The sequence below is a fragment of the Rhyacophila brunnea genome, unplaced genomic scaffold (genome assembly GCF_057557595.1).
Source record: "Rhyacophila brunnea isolate RB1 unplaced genomic scaffold, BYU_Rbru_1.0 scaffold_13, whole genome shotgun sequence".
NCBI lineage: Eukaryota > Metazoa > Arthropoda > Insecta > Trichoptera > Rhyacophilidae > Rhyacophila > Rhyacophila brunnea.
This window is the reverse complement of record NW_028232785.1, coordinates 8,442,409-8,462,126: the sequence shown is the minus strand read 5'-3', so window position 1 is coordinate 8,462,126 and position 19,718 is coordinate 8,442,409. Positions and strand designations below refer to the sequence as shown.

The following is a 19,718-nucleotide window of genomic DNA, read 5'->3' as shown; positions in this document are numbered from 1 at the left end:
GAAAAATAAATGGCGACAAAGTGTTCGAGATGTCATATTATTACGTAAAGTTTACAGATTATAGACTAATATAGGTACTATATTCACCATTTAAATACGAAAATGGATGTAAAAAGGGAATGTGATGACGATCGATCAGATGCAGAGGGGGAGACTTGGTTTGATCTACCAATTAAACATAGTCCGGACGCAAGCACTCATATAAAACAAGAGTACGACAATGATGCTAGTTGCAATTTTGAGGTTAATTTTTTTTTTACAATTTATTCGTTTTGGCATGTGTTCGACAGAATCCTAGCAATTAACATAATAGATAATAATATATAGTATATACTATATGTGTAGCGAAGGTTAAAGGTAGACTGTTGAGATCCGGCATGAACAATCCACACTAAAGCCTCAATTACATTGAGCTTCGTTACGAGCTGTTTATTGGCGAATTTACAATCTGCCTGTAAAGACGCCCAGTGTAATCATCGAATAAGCTAATAAGCAGGTTGTAAACACTCTACCGAGAAAAGTTGAAAGCCGGTCAACTTTACACGCTACACGCCGGCGTGTGGGCCTACTGCGTCTGCGCAGTAGAGCGCAGTACCAACCTCCCGATAAAAAAACGAACTACATTCCGTCAAAATAGTCGCTGGCTTGTGGCTTCTCATCGAATGGAAAGTTTTGTGTGTAATCATCAAATCGCAGTAGCTGAATCGCCCGCTTTTAAATTCGCCAATAAACAGCTCGTAAAGAAGCTCAATGTAATTGAGGCTTAACTAACCTTTGTCATTTAAACGTATTTGTTTTCATTACACTAAGATTACAATCTGCAGATAATGTTTGTTCATTCTATTAAGTCCTGCCTAATCCAACACGTAGTAGATAATAGTCAAAAAATATTCAATACCAGGGATGGCCAGTGCGTCGACCGCGAAGGTATTTTTGGTCGATCGCGTTCATAATAATATATTGTACTATTTCTTGTTCAAACGAGTCAAAACTACTCGATGTTCCAGCACTTAAAATCCGCTAGTTCTTATCTCTTCTCTTACATATCATTATCAATAAATACAATCATACGAAGAACGCAAGTGACGAGAACTTGGAAGAAATTCTACAGGAAAACATTAATAAAATAAATGTAAATTCCTCTACAGGAAAACATTAATAAAATAAATGTAAATTCCTATCCTTGCAATTTGACGAGTCGGTAGATTACACGGATATGCACAACTATGCGTTTTTGTTCGATTGGTTTTTAAAGACATGTTTGCTTCAGAAGTCTCAACAGTTTTACCAATGGAGGAACGATCAAAAGAGAAGATATCTTTAATGCATTTAAGTCGTATATTAATCGTACTCGATTTCCTATCCATAAACTAGTATCGGTAACGACTGACGGAGCTCCCGGAATGGTTGGAAATCATGTTGGGTTTATTACTTTATGTAAAAATGAGGAAACAGTACCCACTTTTATCAGTTATCATTGCATTATACACCAGCAGGCATGGCTCCCACAAGGGGTGTCTGATATGGCTCTAGTCTGAAGGGAGCCTGGCGTAGCGGGTCCTCCAGTTAAGTGAGAAAAACACAAACCACAAATTTGCTCGAATAGTAAAAAAAAGTCGCTTGCGGAGCTATTTTTCCTCAAGGGATATTTACATTTTAGAATACATAGCTGTGCGATGCAATTTGATGTGATATGATTATTGATGTAATTAAATGATAATTCATGTATAGAATTTATTTTACGTATGTTTCCTGTCTAAGGGTTGCATTTTACAGCATGATGCAGCTAAACAGATGAGATGTCATTTGGCCGTACTTTCGCTGCGTGAGTAAACATTCACTTGTAAATGCAGTCATATGTTGGCGACCTCCGATAGCAGAATAAAGAGCAGTGGGAGGTTTACTCCAGCAGTGAAATGATTCCGACTGATCCTAATGGTTGGTTTAACTGTTGCGTAATATTAATAATGTTGTTTTTTATTTCAGAAGCGTGAAAACGATGTGATCAATATAAAGTCTGAGAATGTTTGTGAGGAAGCCGTCATCAAAGAAGAGCTTATTGACCTTGAGAATCCTCAACCTGGCTGTTCTAATTGGAAATACGGAGCATTAGATCAAGTACGCTCAATTATGAAGTTTGTTTTTTTAAGCTTAAAATAACTTTTATATAAAATAACATTTTTATTCGTAAGATCGATACCTGCATAGCATTAACATTGGTTCTCGGCGAATTCTAGTTTTTCAATGTTGTCGTCCAATGCGTCAGTCGTTACTGGTTTATCAGCATAAACCAGTGGTTTAACGAAGCCTCACAGAAAGTCTACGTGAGATGTCATATCGCACAACTTTTTCCAATTGACAGGTAAATTTTTCGAAATCATCTTATCGCCAAATTTGATTTCAAGGAGTCGTTGGTTGCTGTAACCAAATTATCCATAGCGCCATCCTGTCGAAACTACATCTCGTCCGGATGAAAGTCATCTTTATTAAAAAAATATATAATAATATATATTAATCATAGTTCGGTAACGCGAGCGCCGGTCTCATTTTTGAAGAAATGTTTTCCGATTATGCCAACCATGGCCCCCACATCCTGAAACAGGCCCCAAGGCTAGGATCTTTGGCGGGCCTTTCTACCTATCGCTAAGGATAAAGGCAGTATAACGCTCTAGAGTAGCGTTTTCCAAATGGCGTTCACGGTAAAATTAAGGATATTTAGTGTTTTTTACATCCAATGTAATTATGGAGTTAATTATCAGTGACACAATTAAAAATTAAGTCGCACGATTACATATTTGAAAATATAATGCAGGCGACTTTTTTTACTATTAGAGCAAATTTGTGGTGTGTATTTATCTCACTTATTTGGTCGACTCGCCACACCGGGGCCCCCAGGCTAGAGCCTTATCAGGCCCCCTCTTGTGGGGGCCAAGAATCCATTAGTGTGTAAACTGTATCAAACTACATTTTTTTGGTTGGAAGGAAATCTAGATTGGTCTCTCTCAATAGTACATAGCGCCATCCTGTTGAAACTACATTTCATCCGGATGAATTTCATCCATATTTTCAAAAAAATACTCATCTTGTTTCGATAACGCGACATCCGGTCTCATTGTTGAAATGTTGTCCGATTATATCAACAGCGTGTAATCCTAAGTATACTTTTGTGGATATAATGGAGTCTATTGTTACTTCTGAATTAGTCCTACGCCATATGCGGCAATTTTCCTAACTGACAAACCCGTTAAGCAAAACTATACTTCAACGCAGAATGCAATTTTGCAATAATATTCATTTATAAATAATGCGTAGCGCCGACTAATTTTCAAAGTAAATTTTAGCTTTAAGTAAAAATAGAGTTATCCAAGCGTGACTCTATTCATGAAGATTTGCCAAACAATACTAGTCATAGACGTAGGTCAAAAAGTGAGAGCAGTCCCACAGGATCGGTTTAACAGTCCACCCTTTCGTTAAGGACACACATTTATAAAAAATAATTGTCAAAACACAAAGCATCCATACAATAGAAATGTTCATATTTAATTTAGTTTAATATTTATGAATTAAATATACTAACCCTGTTCTTTTTGTAGATTTCTTCCCAGCATTGTTTCACAGTATGTGACAGTAAGAAACTTGAGATCGTTAGAAAAAATATAGTTGATAATAACCCTGCCAACAACAACATAGCACACGCAACAAATAAAATCATGATACAGCATTCTGAGGAAACTATAGAAGAACAAAATATCAAATCGGAAGTTCAGAAATTATATTTGCCAAAGGTGGTTCGAATTATGTTAAGTAGAGTTACATATTTTCCACGTAACTTTATTTGCAACAATTGTTGTGGAGTTTTTGAATCTGTAGATCGTCTAAATAGTCACTATATTTCATGCATGAAGTCTCAGCAGTCATACACGACGCATACTGGTGAAAAACCACATCAATGCGATGTATGTTTTAAAAGATTTCTGCAAATAAGTCAACTCAAGAGACATAAAACAACACACACCGATGAAAAACCACATCAATGCGATGTATGTTTTAAAAAATTCCTGCTAGTTCATCATCTAAAAAGGCATAAAATGACACACACTGGTGAAAAATCATATCAGTGCGATGTGTGTTTTAAAAGTTTTCTGCAAATGAGTGAATTTAAAAGACATAAAATGTCACATAGTAGTGAAAAACCACATCAATGCGATGTGTGTTTTAAAAAATTCCTGCTAGTTCATCATCTCAAAAGACATAAAATGACTCATACTGGCGAGAAGTCACATCAATGTAATATTTGTTTAAAAAAATTCCTGCTTGTTCATCATCTCAAAAAACATAAACTAACACATACTTGTGAAATAACGAATCAGTGCGATGTGTGTTTTAAAAGTTTCCTGCAAATAAGTGAACTCAAAAGCCATAAAATGTTACATAGTAGTAAAAAACAATATCAATGCAATGTGTGTTTAAAAAAATTTCTGCTATTTGATAATTTCAAAACACATAAACTGACACATACTGGTGAAAAGCCACATCAATGTGATGTGTGTTTTAAAAGATTTCTATACGTAAGTCAACTCAAATTACACAAAAGGACACATGGTGGCGAGAAACTACATCAATGTGATGTTTGTTTTAAAAGATATCACTTAAAAGGTGATCTCAAGAAACATAAAATGACACATACTGGCGAAAAACCCCATCAATGTGATGTATGTTTTAAAAAGTTTCTGGATATTAGTAATCTCAACAAACATAAAATATCACACACTGGCGAAAAAACACATCAATGCGATGTATGTTTAAAAAAATTCGTGCTAGGTCAGCATCTTAAATCACATAAAATGACACATACAGACGAGAAATCACATCAATGCGATGTGTGTTTTAGAAAATTTCTGCGATTTAATAATCTCAAAACACATAAAATGACACATACTGGCGACAGGCCACATCAATGTGACGTGTGTTTTAAAACATTTCTGGAAATATGTCGACTCAAAAAACATAGAATGACACATACTGATGAAAAATCACATCATTAGTTTGTGAGTTTTTTTTTTAATTTTCTGCAGTTAAGTCAACTCGAAACATAAAATGTCACATCGTGAAAAACATTATCAACGCGATGTGGTTTAATTTTTTTCTGCGAATTAATCATCCTATAAAACATAAAATGACACATACTGGTAAAAACCACATCTTTGCGATGCATGTTTTAAAAAGTTTCTGCTCTGATCATCTAAAACCACATTGCAATTTACAAATATTTGCTTGGTGGTTTTTTTCAAAATACACCTGTTTCATCTGCTTTACAGATAAATTCTTTGTCGTTTTATTCTTTCTCCAAAACCACAGACGTCTGTATAAGAGGGTTTGCTGAAGGTATGTCAGCTGAAAGCTTATCCTCGTGAACTAAAACTTTCGAGCCAACCGAACTTTTGAAATTTGAATATCCATTTAATCTCATGTTAAAAAATATCGCTTGTTCACATTACAATCACAATCAATGTTCGCAGTGAATATTTATACCGTAAACAAGCGGCCACACACCCATTTATTATCCGCGCGCAATGTTGCATAACTTCAGTGATTCGACAAGATACGTCAGGCGGTCGGCTGGTAACATTCTGCGTTACATTTGAAATTTGTGCACAGACTTTTATTTTAATAGTCACGGCGAGCGGTAAAACATATCTGTACCTTAGAGCTGAAAGTCTGGAAGTCACAAATTCAATATTTTGCAGGAGAGCTGTTTTAACCAAATACAATCAGTCAATTGTCTCTATAAATGAAACTTTTTAGATATCCTCGATTATTTTGATAAATTTGTAAATTGTAAAGGTCATTCGAGGTTAACCATTTTTTTTTAAATTTATATTTCGCAAATTATTGGACTTCAGCATTATCTGCTCTAAAGTGTACCTTTATTGTAAATTTTCTGTTTGGGTGGACTTGGGTTTTAAGATATATAATAAAACATAATATAAGATAATATCAAATTAAAGTTATAGTTTGTATTAATAATCATTACAAGTATATTTTAACCCATTACACATAATGTAAACACAAATTTATGATAATAAAAATTAGCAACTTACATAATATTCTGTAAATTTGGTAACTTATAATAAAACTTACAAGATAATATCAAATTAAAGGTTTATTTTATATTACATATGGTCTATTAATAAATATTTTAATTATCTTTTTAAAGTATACTACTTAATGTATAATAGTTCATAATACAATGACATTTTACATTAATAATTTTTCGTTTTATTGCCACCTGTAACCTGTCTTAATTAGCGTGTCCACAGGTAAAATCAATATCCAAAGGTGCATGCATAGATTATACCTATTTATAGACAAAAACCACCTTTGTAGGGTAAATGATCATACTAAAGAGTAGGGTGATATTTTACATTATTAAAACTATGCATTTGGTAAACAAAAATTCAAAAACATTTTCCTTTTAAAAAAACATTAATGAAGAAAAAATAAAATGTCCAGAGGTACACGACTTGCACCTACCTAACACGGGCCACAGAAATGGTAGGTTACTCAAAGCAATAATATTAAGAGAGTGGCTAATGTTCGGCAAAATGAAGCCGTGTTTCTCGCGTACCTATAACACACAGGAGAACCTCAATTTTATTATTATTATCTTGAGTATTAAGCGTTATGGTACTATCATTAAATTTGTGCTTCTTTAGTAGGTTCGGCTAGGTCCTACCAAATTTAAACACAAAAATAATGAAGTAGAGATATTTTCTACTTAATTAACTAGGTAAAAATAATTACCACTAACATTATATACATGATGTTCGCCGGGAAGGTTGACGACTTTAATTTTGTATAACTTCATGGAAAATGAAATCAAAGTGGTTTAATGCTAATAAATGTTTTTTTTTAATTTTGGGAATTACGTATGGAAGACAATATCATCCAAATGTCCGCCTCTGTTAACCGCACAAATACGGGCTCTTTTTACAACATTTTCATCACATTTTCACACATTTCAACCGGTATTTCATTAAATTTAGTCACGAATGTTTTGCTTAAGTTGTTGAAGTTTTTCTGGTCTGTTAGTATAAACTTTGCTCTTTAGATATCCCCACAAAAAAAAGTTCGGGGCTGTTAGATCCGGCAAACGTGGAGGCCAACCGACATCACCATTTGAGACAATTTATTGCAGAAACAGATCCCTCAGTGATGCCATTGTAACATTGGCTCTATGTGAAGTGGTACCATCTTGTTGGAACCACATGTCAAACGTTGTAGATACCTAATCTATTTATATAATATGTAATCCTTATTATCCTTTATATTTTATTTTAAACATTTGATAACTGCATAAAGTATTTTGATTACATAAAAAAGTATTCTTTTAAACCTCTCGATCTAATGTGTTAGAATATAGTCATATTTCAGTACATCCATGTGCAGTGGTGTTAAGATTTTTCACATTTAATAATTTTAAACGCATTTATACAACCACTACTAAAATTAATATTAACATTATATAGTGAAATATTTACGATAAAAAATTATATTTTATAATCTCTGTGATGATTCCAAATTTGATAAAAATTAGGCATTTCATTAGGTATTCAAAAAATGGCCACAAATAACACATTTGCAGATAATTCTAAAGATACTAATTATAAGCTATGTCTTTGACCATTCAAATGTGATAAATATCCTACGAATAATGATTGTTTTATAATAATTATTGACCTAAGAATAAGGTAGTATTTTTTTGAAATACACCATTTCTATTGGCATTTCCCAGTGGTTAAGCTACAACATACGGCCGTAGCCATAAATTATTGACAAACGATAAATGAAGTAGGGAGTAAGATCATATTAACGCGCGCGTTTAAACATGTAGACATGTACCGTTTAAAAAAAAACGATTTTTTTCGGTTAGGTAGGCATCTCAAGGACTTCAAAGTCAAATTCGAATAATGAAAGGAGTTTACCTATCAATAAAACTCTTATTATTCATGTTGACTTTGAAATCCAGGTAACTTCTACCTGGTTCCTTGAGCCATATCATAATAAACAAAGAATACGCGATTTGGGTATGACCAGTAAATAAAATAAACGACAAGAAAAGGTGAGATAAATTAGTAGAATAACTCCTCAAGCAAATAAGGAAGAACAAATCCTATCTCCAAAGACTTCAAAGTCGAATTCGTACCTATAATACTAAGTTTCAATCTTATTAAATTGAATCTAATAATCTTAGAACCAACTTTATAACTGTCTGCAATGTTTTACAATTTACGTGCATTTTTTGTTATAATCTCTTTCCGATAAGGCACCTCACTGTGAACTTTCACGGCGAAATCCATCGCGCCAAAACAACAGCAAAAATGCGTAAACAAAATATGGCAACACTATTCAAAGCCTAGTGTCATGGCTGTTATTTTTATATAACGTCAATCTCCGCCCCATCGACAATTGATACAGCAAAATGGATGTGAAACGGGAACCAGACAGTAGCGAATCTGATGCTGAAGAGCATCATAATTGGTTTGATGTACCAATCATAAATCCAACAAACCCAGACACCAAGAGTTATATAAAACAAGAGAGTACCGACAACCCCGATTGCAGTTTTAAGGTTAGTTTTTCAAGGCGTATTAGTGATATCACTTTTTGTCTGTTTCACTGATTGTAAAAGCCAAGTGTTATTCATTCACGCTGCCAAAATGCGCATGTACAGATAAACTTTCCTATTTGAATTAGGTAATCAAGCTTATGTTTGCCTATTACAACCAAATGGTTGTTTCTGATTTTGTCATTTTCTAGCTCGCTGAGAAGAACACATGCATTCATGTCATTTCATTATCATCAGCCGGGGGCTGCTACGAGTTCGATCCATAGAGCAAGGTGTCCCCTTGCTTCCTTTACTTGCCTGTCACTAGTTCTACGCTGTCACGTACATATATGTACCGATTTTTATGGGTTCGTTGATCTAGCATGTTTCTGGGCGACCCCGTGATCGTTTAATTTCTCTTGGATACCACTGTATGACGGCATTTCTTAAAATTTCTCTTAGGTAGGTACATTAAAAGTCCATATTCCACACACGTACGTTAGCACTAGTAGCACACATTAGTTGATATATATGATAGCACAGAATAGTAGGTAACTTTTAAAGATACTATTCAGGCGCCCAAATGCACTCCTTGGCAGTTTGGTTCTGCGAACAACTCATAATATACACCACAACAGAACAGATTGATAAATATAATTCCGACAGGTTATACACCAATACACTACATTTTGAAGCAAGATTTTGAATGTGTGAGTGTCCCACGAATGAAACACACATTATAGACGTGCAATACTGTGTGTTTTAAGCCTTCAAATACACCAACAACGAATGAGCGTCAGTGCATAAACGAAATCAATTGTCAGAACGAAGAACAAGGTTAGAATGAAGTATTCTTGACACGTTTTTAAGTTTATGCCATATTCTTCCACACTCGAGATCATTTGCCTGTTATTCCACACTTGTTAGCTATTTCAGTTCACATTAATTCTTTATTCCATGCATACCACAATCAATTGACATTATTGTTTTCCAAGATAGACGTAGTTGTTGATTCGATCGCTTTGAGTACCATTGATGAGGATCGCTTTCTATTCAGCAAAACAGTTTACGATTACTTGTCTTTTTGAGACATTTATCTTTAAACCTAGTATGCTGTTCTCATTTATATAAGACTTCTAATTCATTCTTATACAACAATGTCAACTGCATAGTGTAGATGTTTGACTGTTAAAGGCGTTTCCAGTGTTCTCACAGTCAAGTCACCTGAATATTTCTTCCAGACTTGCGGTGAATTATTTGTGTGAGGTCGTGTTGCCTTGTCGGACACCATTGCTGATAGGAAACATCATGTTATCAAAATAGTCAAACATTTAGGCTTGCTATATCAGCAATGTTATGTTAGCAAATCATACAAATATATAAGTATCTATTGAATACCTACTCTTAATTATATCAATTCATCATGCCACGACTCCAAATTAATTACAGTAGTTAGGTAATGAAAAACATCACAGAAACACCCAGCCTTACGAACTACATAAATATGTTGTGACCACACCGGGAATCGAACCCAGTAGGTAGCATATAAGTCGCATATACGTATCCGTTACGCACTTCCCCGTAGGTACCGACTGAAATAGGACACATTACAGACGTTACGATTTAAATAACACTTTTGACAGTTACGCGACAAGTACATTATCCTAAAGTTATGTGCTGTCACAGTAAGCTTACCCTACGATAAAACAGTGTGTAATGTCGTTTATAATAGTACCTACCTACCTGTTCAAAATGTTATCAGACTGATGCTCTCATCTCGTAGCACATTTTGAACATTTAAACGAACATTATCAGTCAGCAAAACAATGAGCTCACCTCACGCGTACCGCGCTACATCGGCAACAGCATGACTCAAAGAAAGTTTTTTTTATTATGTTCTGCATGCCTACACATTTTCGACTCACGTCAAAACGCGCGCTCATTGTTTTTATTTTTTTTCTCTAGATTTTCTATTAAATTAATATTTATGGTGTTTACGTCTATTATCTATGGTCTGTTGGTTGGGTTCTGTTCAAAATATTATCTATAAATGCAATATATTATATTTTTTTTATCGTACACACACTTAGAAACTGTTAAAATTAATTGAAATTCCATGAATAATGAATAATAAATCAAAATACGAATAAATTAGAGTTGGCACTTTCCATCATTGAATTTATAGATATAGTAATCATTCAACATTTTCTGCTGAATAACACATCCATATACTAAATTTCTCGCCGTACCAGTATGTGACGGCACGTGACGTGATCATAGTATAATTGCAGCATGAGTGCTGCTAGGTCAGAGTGGCCGAGAAGGCAGCCGGGTGGCAGCTGCGTGCCCAACTCAAAGTATAACCTGAAATATTAGTAGAAAATATCTTTTTTTTGACATTTCACACACGGTTATACGTTTGAATATCACGTACCGCCGCCGCCCCTCTGCCCGCGCGTTCACTCTGGCCAAGCACTGAGTCTCCAACATCACCCGACATATCCACAAATATCCAAGTATTAACCAAATTTACCCAATCGAAACGTCTAAAATATGAATATAGCGAGCAAATAAGAGACATTATTTAATGCTCTAAATGTAGCTACTGATATAATTTTTTTTTCAGAATCCCCCAACAGACTTCACCAGTCTACAATCTGAGACAAAACAAAATGACATGAAAACTGAGTTTATAGAAGAGACAGTGGACCCCAGTTCCTACGAAGAGGCTCAACCAGGGTGCTCTTATTCAGAACGGAAATCAATAAACCAGGTTACTTGATTTTTATTCTCTTTAATGGGGAAACTATGTTTTATTTTTTACCATGCCCCATCTCAATAAGATCAAATTATGGACCTCCACAGAGTACCTAGAGGTTTTGTATTATCAGATTTTGTTTTTACGAGAAATAAATGTTAGCCACTTGCTCAACCTATTACGTCCATACTCTGACTCAAATTGAAAAACAATATGTGTACTTACCAGGCGCAGGATTTGAACCGGGGACTCACGACCGTCGCTTAGGCCGCGCGGCTATCATGGGATATGTTTTGGACAATGCAAATTTACTGGCTATAAAATATTTTAAAATATGGCATTATTTATAAGATTTGAGAATACTGAATTCTTTGGGACTAAAAAAAATTGCTGGATAGCAGTGCCACCTGTCAGCATTAATATCGATGCCATTTCTAGTAGTTAACAAGAATACTATTATTTTATATCTATATATTTACTATATAATAAATAAACTATGTGATCTATGTATTAGTTCATGTCGAATTTTAACAGCCCACCTTCACAGTTTTGCCACTGCATGATATATATAAATGTTGTGTTGTAATCCATACAACCATTTATATATATATATATGTTACGCCGAATGTGCAAAATTTTGCCTAATTCATGAAATAGTCAAGCCCGTTGCCTTATTCATGAATGCGTGAATTCGCCAGGGTATGGAATTCTTAAACTGTCAACATGACAGTAGAAAAAGTAAATTTAATATGGATGGTTTTATTAGTTATAACTGGACATAATATAATATTATTATTATTAGATTAGGTTAGGTTTTGTAATTCTGAATTCAACTAAATGTCCATTTTGAGGTTAGCTAACAAGTGTCAACAAACTATCAAATCATACTATCACAAACAAACAATCAACCATTGCCTGAGACCCAAGCACGAATCAAATCGCGAAAATACATTTTAATAAAATTCTTCCGTTATTATAGTTCTAGACTTTTTTTGGGCATAGTAAATGGATATGAACGTCATTCTAGTTATTGATTGGTATATTTTTTATATAATCAATGACACTTGACACATTTGGTTAGTTTGATTAGTTGCAATAACACCACCTGAGCGCGACCATCTATTTTGACCAATGCATGAGCATTTGACACATTTGGTTTATTTGCAAAAAACACCACCGTAGCGCTACTATCTAATTTTCCCAATGCATGAACTAGGCAGAAAAATACTCCCGAATTCACGCACTCGGCAGATATTTTGCCTAATTCATGAATAAGGCAACGGGCTTACATTTTTCATGATTTAAGCAAAATTTTTCCCATTTCATGTAATAGTCAATTTCGTACATTCGCCGTAACATATATATTGATATTGGATATATGACAGGACATTAATGCCCTAGGCAAAAACCCCTCGAAAGATAACCACCATATCGATTAATTAATCTGAACTTAATCTGAAAACCAGCTAACTGCACTTTTTGTCCAAAAATAACATTTTGATGGCATTTTGTTATAAACCATGTTTTCTATGCTCACACATACGTATAAATAAATGCGTGTTATCGTTCCTCAAACAAAACAGCCAACTGCATGTGAAACTTTTAATATCATGAATGGAACAACTCCTCTCTTTATTTATAAAAGGGATGCTAAAAAGAGCGCTGATGAATAGGTATTAAAAAGGCCAATAGTTAAAGTTTGTCGAAATTAGTATGTCACCTTGTAGCATAGAGGTAATGCACGGACGGGGCGTAAACCCAGGAGATGTAGGTTTCGATTCCCTGCCGGGGTGTCTTACTCTCTTCAAAAAGATTTTTTGTATTGATTATAATATATTTTCTCAGTTTTTGTGTTTTTCAAAATTATGTATGTTCAATAATTAGAATGGTACATTCTTAAATCTTGTGAATTATTCGTTGAATAAAAGAAATAGTTAATTATAGTGTATTAATTAATATTGCAGCCTTTTTCTAAATAAAAATCGAAGTGTATTTTTGGAATCGTTAAATTCCGCTCGATAGTTAAAATAATATATTTTTTTCTCCTTCGTAAACAATGTTCCCAAATAGATTTTGGAGCCGTGTTGGAGCCGGTTTGCAGATTAACCAGTCGATATATAAAACAATCTAAGACTGTGTTAACCAATGACATTATTAATGGACAACGCACTCAATACAGTAGCTAGCAAGTAAATTCGCACATGTATAAGTAGACGTCACGCAATTTTCATTATGCGATATCACGCATCGGGAATTTATAGCAATAAAACCTTTATTGTAATGGCGTTAGAACAGTGTTTCTAGTGTCAATGTTCATTTGAGCGAACCCGTTCGAACCGAACCATTCGGCAGACCGACAAAAAGCATCGGGAATTTATAGCAATATCACCTTTATTGTAATGACGTTAGAACAGATTATGCCATTCGGCAGACCCGACAAAAAAGTGAGTCATTTGTTGTTATTGTAGTTGTCTATGGTGCTAACTCTCATAATTTAAATTGTCGGTTAACTCATTTAAAATAAACTTGTTTTTTATTCTTTTCATTACAGATTCACCGTAATAATTATCGCAGGTATCTTTCTGACGACAGTCGTGTTCATTATATTTTACCACATGTGTGTAATGGTAATAATGCATTGAATGAAATTGAAATTTGTGAACATGGCATTAAAAAAGAAATGTCGATTGAAATTGAGAATGAAGTCTGTCTAAATTTGACAAGAGCTGTATTTTACGAGAGAAACTTTATATGCAATGCATGTTTTACGTTATTTCCATCTGAAAACATTTTAAATGATCACAAATCGGTTCACGAAGTGTCTTTATTTGGTAGTGTTAAAATAAAAGATGCAATGATGCATAACGTCAATAAACCATTCAAATGCGAACTATGTGACTTTATGTGTAACAAATCCAGTTATTTGAAAAAACATCAAATGGTGCACAGCGAAGAAAAACCGTACAGCTGCGATGTGTGTGGTCACAAATGCAATAAATCCACTAACTTGAAACTACATAAACTTATTCATAGCAGCGAAAAACGCTTCAAATGTAATCAATGTAATTATTCTTGCATACAAACAAGTGATTTCAAAAAACACCAACTGATTCATAGTGGCGAAAAACCTTTTAAATGCAAAATTTGTGATTACCAATCAGCACGATCTAGTACTTTAAAATTGCATTTAATGGTTCATAGTGATGATAAACCTTTAAAATGTGACTTGTGTGATTACAAATGCACACTACCGATTTCTTTAACCCGGCATAAAATGGTTCATAGTGGTGAAAAACCATTTAAATGCAACATATGTGATTACACTTGTATTCGGTACAGTTATTTGAAGACACACAAAATGGTTCATAATAGAACAAAGGCATTTTCATGTACATTGTGTGATTACAAGTGCAATAGATCTTCTCGTATGAAGAAACACGAAATGGTTCATGCGAAACGTAAAATGAAAAATAAAACTGTTTAATTAGTCTTATCAAAATCGTCCGTTCAGGACATCCCGGATTAAAATTTCTCTCAAATCAAACTGAAATAATATTTTGAAAAGCGCCACTGCAAAATGCACAGGGAAGAGCTGAATAATAATTCATGTTCGGATTAATCAAAGCTTTCTCAACATCACGATCAATGGCTAAAAATTAGCCGAAAAATTAATAACATATGTGCGTTCATGCATCCCTACTCAAAACGCGAACAAAACAATAATTACTCAAAGACAAATGAGGCGTCCACATTTGGTCAAAATCGATAAAAAAAATACGCACGTATTCACGGAAAAAAAAATATTTGAAGTCTCGATTTATTACAAAAAGCGCCAAGTCCGTGTTTCATATTATTTAAAGCTTGGTTGATTTTGCGCGTGTTTAAGTCAACCAATAAGGGAACGTTCAATACTAAAAAATGCGTCTCCCATGCTGTAGCATCTGGTAAACTCATGACAGTGCCATCGAAATATGTGCCTTATGCGGAGTAAATTAAAAAGTGAGGTACAAATAGCGCTACGTCCAATTTTATTTTGCCTGTATTTATTACATTTAAGAGTTTATCGGCTTAAACAAATTGCCATTTGGTTCTTATTTCGACATAGAATACAACGGAAAAAATAATCTCACGTTTAAACAAATAATTGAAGCTTGAAACATAAAAACGTTGTTTCCCGAAAATATTGAATTGTGGACTTGTCGCTTTTTGTGATTAAACGCCTCAAATCATAAATACTTCGGTTTACAAAGATATTTTATTACAAAACTAACGTAAAATCATCGGCGAATTTCTTTAACACATTTATTTTAAGCATATCTATATATTATTTTTCTTATTAACACTACAACAGATAATGAACCTCAATGACTGTAGTGCAGTGGTTGTTAAGAATAGAAGTGAAAACAATCACAAACTCCCATACTTTGAGATAATCACATATTGTGACATCTCCGGGAATCGGATCCGGAGGCCCAGGATGGAAAAACAGCGCCTTGTTCACCGCACTACAAGAGCCAATAACTCAATTGAATTATCAGAGAATTTAAAATGGGGCCTCGAAACAGTTAAAACCATTCATACAATTGTTAAATTATACAATAAAATGCATATTTCTAACAAATTGACTATATCATAACCAATGAATAACAAAATCTCTTGCAACCAATAGCAAAGGGTCTATAAGATAACCACTCAAGCAGATGCGTGTCCTCTTGGTCGTTCCCTCTTGGCTAAGGATCGTGACCACCTTAAAATTCTGTCATCTTTTCAGTACATCTTTCGAATTTCTATTTTTTTTTTCAATTTTTTTTCCTTGGGCCTCGAGTCCCTAAACCATTGAGCTTCACCACTGACTAAAGCCATACATCACGCTCAAGCCCATGTTGATCTAGGTCTTAGAGATATATTTGAAAAGAAGATATACTGCAACAAAAGTAGCACGCGGCGCTAAATGGTATAAGATTTTATTGTGATTCCACGAAAAAGTGTGGTGACTCCATCTAGCATGTCATTTCTCAAGGGTGAAATTTCATAACTAATAAAGAGACTCATTTTCAATAGATCAAGGAAAAGAAGAAGGGTCGTGTTGGTTGACATATACAGCGGTGGTTAAACTCTTTTGAACGATACAGCCTAGTGACTTAATTTTATTTTAAGTCTAGTTTATTACTTTATTACGTAGTTTTCGAATTTATAATGAAATCAAACTTATGAAATGCCTATATACTTTGTTCTGTCACAAATTAATATTGATAATAAAAAATGTTTAAACCAGAATTTTTCCTCATATAAAATTGACGAAGTTTTCTATAATTTACATACATAATAGTGTGACAAATACAATAATTATCGGTAAGGCATGTTAACCAATATAGTAATATGCAGGCGCGCACTCAAGGGCGCGGGGTTCCGAAGACGACCTCATGACTGACCCGGATGATATGGCTGTCGAACAGCCTTCTCCACAGAATGGCCACACTCTCGGCATTCTACGACACGTAAGACCTGTGACAACTCAGACCCAGACCGAGAAGTCTTCGTCGAATATGCTGGAGCATCTGCTACCAAAGAGACATCAAAGGGATGCATACAGGGTTCGTCTTGCGGCCCTGTCCTGTGGAACATAGTTCTCAACGATCTTCTCTCTATGCCGTTTCCTGAAGGTGTACACGCACAGGCCTTTGCTGATGATGTATTGCTGATTTTTGAATCCAAATAACTTGGTTCTCTAGAAACCATGACTAACAGCGTGTTGTTAAGCGTCGAGGTCTGTGGAAGGAAGGTCAAACTGTCTTTCTCCGCGGAGAAAACGAAGGCCTTATTCTTTACTAGGAGGCGCGTCTCTCCGCCTTCGCTGGTGATGAATCAAATGGGCAACCTCTATCTTTTTCTAGGGATTTTAAACTTTTAGGGGTAGTAATCGATTACAAACAAAATTGGTCGAAGCACGCGGACAGCATCTGCAAAGGGCATCGGTGACTTCGCTCAAACTAGCAAGAATAGCCAAACCCACATGGGGTGTATCTTCTGAAGGTCTTCAAATTCTCTACAGTTGTGCTATTGAGCCTATGTTTACGAATGCGGCCAGCATACAGTATGAAGCTGCCAAACGGAAAAAAAACATAGCAAAAAAAACTCAACACAATTCAGCAAGCACTAGCAATACAAATATGCAGAGCTTACCGCACGGCTCCGCTAAATTCAACGCAAGCTCTAGCAGGACTTATGCCTCTAGATGTACGTTTAAAACAAACCGCTCTCACTTCAGGGCTCGAAATGGACCGGAACGCACCGGAGCGCCGTTCCTGTTCGTGAAATCGGTAAAATTATCGCTCCGTCTCGTGTAATAAATAATTTGACCGTCTGAGCTTAGGCCATATAATAGAAAATCTAACACACTTATTTTTATGAAAAAAACACATAAACTTTGATAACTTTACTATGTAAAAATCTTCAGAAAACTCTCGAGCGCTCCGGTTCGTAAATTTTTCCATTTCGAGCGCTGTCTCACTTACAGAGCTAAGAAGTGCGAGGAGGGCCTTGCAGGTTTTCTGCCAGACGATAGGCTCTGTTAGACTATTTTCTGAAGTGGTTTCTTATCCTGAAACGTTGGAAAGCAACGAATGCAATAACATGCCGATTTTCACGGATGGGAGCAAAAGTGATTGCGGTACTGGTGCAGGGTTTGTGGTATAGCAGATAGCGCCTCCTAAGTACCGCCTTGCCAGCTATTGTACGGTAATGCAGGCCGAACTCTATGCCATCCAACGCGCTCTGGAGTGGGCAAGGCTCAGATCCAATCCAACGAAAACTATAGAATTTGTATTTATTCGGACTTCAAAAGCTCAATCTAAGCAATTGGAGATCCCTTGTCTACTAATCCGATTGTCTTTTCTATTCACAGCGAGTCCGCAATACTGAGACGGCGCCACCCCGAGTTGCACTTCAAGTGGATAAGGGACACACGAGGATAGAAGAAAATGAAATAGCCGACAAATTGGCTCGGCATGGTGCCTCTGAACCCAAGACCGCGATAGCTTATGACAAATTTCCTCTGAGCTACGCGAAAATTACAATTTCAGATATGGTGAAAAATGAATGGAACTCACGAAAATTTTTACGCACCCGTCAATTACATGCGTGGTTGCAGCCATGTCCTATTTTGGGTGAAAGCTGTTTCCTCATGTCAGGCTCACCAGGCACCAATACCAGCACCAGTTGTGCGGCTGTTCAATGTACCTACTCCCTAGAGATGTCGATATTTTTGGAGATCCATTATATATTCTGCTTTTTAAATTCTATTTTATTGTTTAATTTGTACTTTTTGAATCATTGTTGTTTTTTTTAATTTTATTTCTTTTGTATAAAACTATTTTTGCTTTTCCTCCACTTTGTTTTTTCTGATTTTCCGAACTTATTACTTGTAATTTTTATTCTAAATGTCATGTAGTGAACGTCCTGAATTAATAATTTGTTATGTACTCAACGTGTCTTTTTCAAATAAATAAATACCTAAACTCTCCGACAGGGGAGTTGACCCGAAAGTTTTTACCTTCAATTTCAGCAGCACGAGACGTCAGGGTGCATAAGGGGCTGTGTTTTGAGATGACTCAGATTCTTACAGGTCACGGAGTCATGCGAGCATACCTGCACCGGTTTAAAATAACATCTAATGGAGTGTCCATGCGACGACGGAAGCGACCAGGACGTTCTACATTTACTCCTAGATTGTCAAATCTTAAGCAAGGAGCTGTACAACCTGAATTTTTTATTACAGGTGGCAGATGCGGACATTTGAAACCTTCCGGGGACCATGGCAAACGAGGCCGGAAGAGATGCACTTTTTAATTACTGTATTGATGTAATAAAAAGAATAAAAATAATAAATGGTGACATGTAATGATGATTCATGCCTTTCAGATCCAGTGACTGCAGTCATATAAGATAGGATAAGTATATGTTCAGAATATCAGTCCAATGCGACTTTTCTTTTACCAAGGGAAAAACTCAGCTACAAATCGCAGTCCTCAGTTACCTACCAATGAATACAACAAAATATTCATCAGAATCACCACCGCCTTGCGCTACAAAGAATTTTGCAAGGCGGTTTCATAGGCCCTGGCCGAATTCAAATTAGCAATACCCGATTCGGGTAGAAGAATAATTTTCAATAATGCATATTCTCTTAGCCGGCACAATTTTCATTTGGCTAGCTTCAAGTAGAGTAGTTTGCATGCCAAAGTCTTTAAAGAAACCTCGACAGTAAATGCGAGGTATCCATAGAAGCATCTAAAAAAAACTTAGACCCACAGCACTCATAAATTGATGTATCTAACTATCTGAGCCATCCAA

The 19,718-nt window shown here is 35.3% G+C and overlaps 2 protein-coding genes across 4 annotated transcripts; both read left to right on the top strand.

Annotated features, from left to right (window-relative positions):
- On the top strand, nucleotides 1–5,954 carry LOC147076348 (uncharacterized). 2 transcript variants are annotated; one of them, XM_085941733.1, is made up of 3 exons: nucleotides 1–243; nucleotides 1,987–2,118; nucleotides 3,594–5,954. In XM_085941733.1, exons 1-3 carry the CDS (start codon nucleotides 103–105, stop codon nucleotides 5,043–5,045), a joined length of 1,725 nt encoding a protein of 574 aa, XP_085797859.1. In that variant the 5' UTR covers nucleotides 1–102; the 3' UTR covers nucleotides 5,046–5,954. The 2 variants fall into 2 exon arrangements, with proteins under 2 accessions (XP_085797859.1, XP_085797860.1); XM_085941734.1 differs by lacking the exon at nucleotides 3,594–5,954 and adding an exon at nucleotides 1,762–1,825 and having other exon boundaries at nucleotides 25–243; nucleotides 1,987–2,056.
- Nucleotides 5,955–8,418: 2,464 nt separating this feature from the next.
- LOC147076347 (uncharacterized) lies at nucleotides 8,419–18,907 on the top strand. 2 transcript variants are annotated; one of them, XR_015069597.1, is made up of 3 exons: nucleotides 8,419–8,632; nucleotides 11,235–11,381; nucleotides 13,918–17,479. XR_015069597.1 is itself a non-coding variant. In XM_085941240.1 (3 exons), exons 1-3 carry the CDS (start codon nucleotides 8,483–8,485, stop codon nucleotides 18,712–18,714), a joined length of 741 nt encoding a protein of 246 aa, XP_085797366.1. In that variant the 5' UTR covers nucleotides 8,419–8,482; the 3' UTR covers nucleotides 18,715–18,907. The 2 variants fall into 2 exon arrangements, 1 of the variants encoding a protein (XP_085797366.1); XM_085941240.1 differs by lacking the exon at nucleotides 13,918–17,479 and adding an exon at nucleotides 18,271–18,907.
- The last annotated feature ends 811 nt before the right edge of the window (nucleotides 18,908–19,718 follow it).

What these genes read in the sequence shown, in the direction of transcription:
- LOC147076347 (XM_085941240.1), top strand. Translation starts at nt 8,483, where the DNA reads ATGGATGTGAAACGGGAACCAGACAGTAGCGAATCTGATGCTGAAGAG. An exon ending in ACCCCGATTGCAGTTTTAAG is followed by an intron (nt 8,633 to 11,234) that starts GTTAGTTTTTCA and finishes TTTTTTTTTCAG; the next exon opens with AATCCCCCAACAGACTTCAC. An exon ending in AACGGAAATCAATAAACCAG is followed by an intron (nt 11,382 to 18,270) that starts GTTACTTGATTT and finishes TTCTATTCACAG; the next exon opens with CGAGTCCGCAATACTGAGAC.
- LOC147076348 (XM_085941733.1), top strand. Translation starts at nt 103, where the DNA reads ATGGATGTAAAAAGGGAATGTGATGACGATCGATCAGATGCAGAGGGG. An exon ending in ATGCTAGTTGCAATTTTGAG is followed by an intron (nt 244 to 1,986) that starts GTTAATTTTTTT and finishes TTTTTATTTCAG; the next exon opens with AAGCGTGAAAACGATGTGAT. An exon ending in AATACGGAGCATTAGATCAA is followed by an intron (nt 2,119 to 3,593) that starts GTACGCTCAATT and finishes TTCTTTTTGTAG; the next exon opens with ATTTCTTCCCAGCATTGTTT.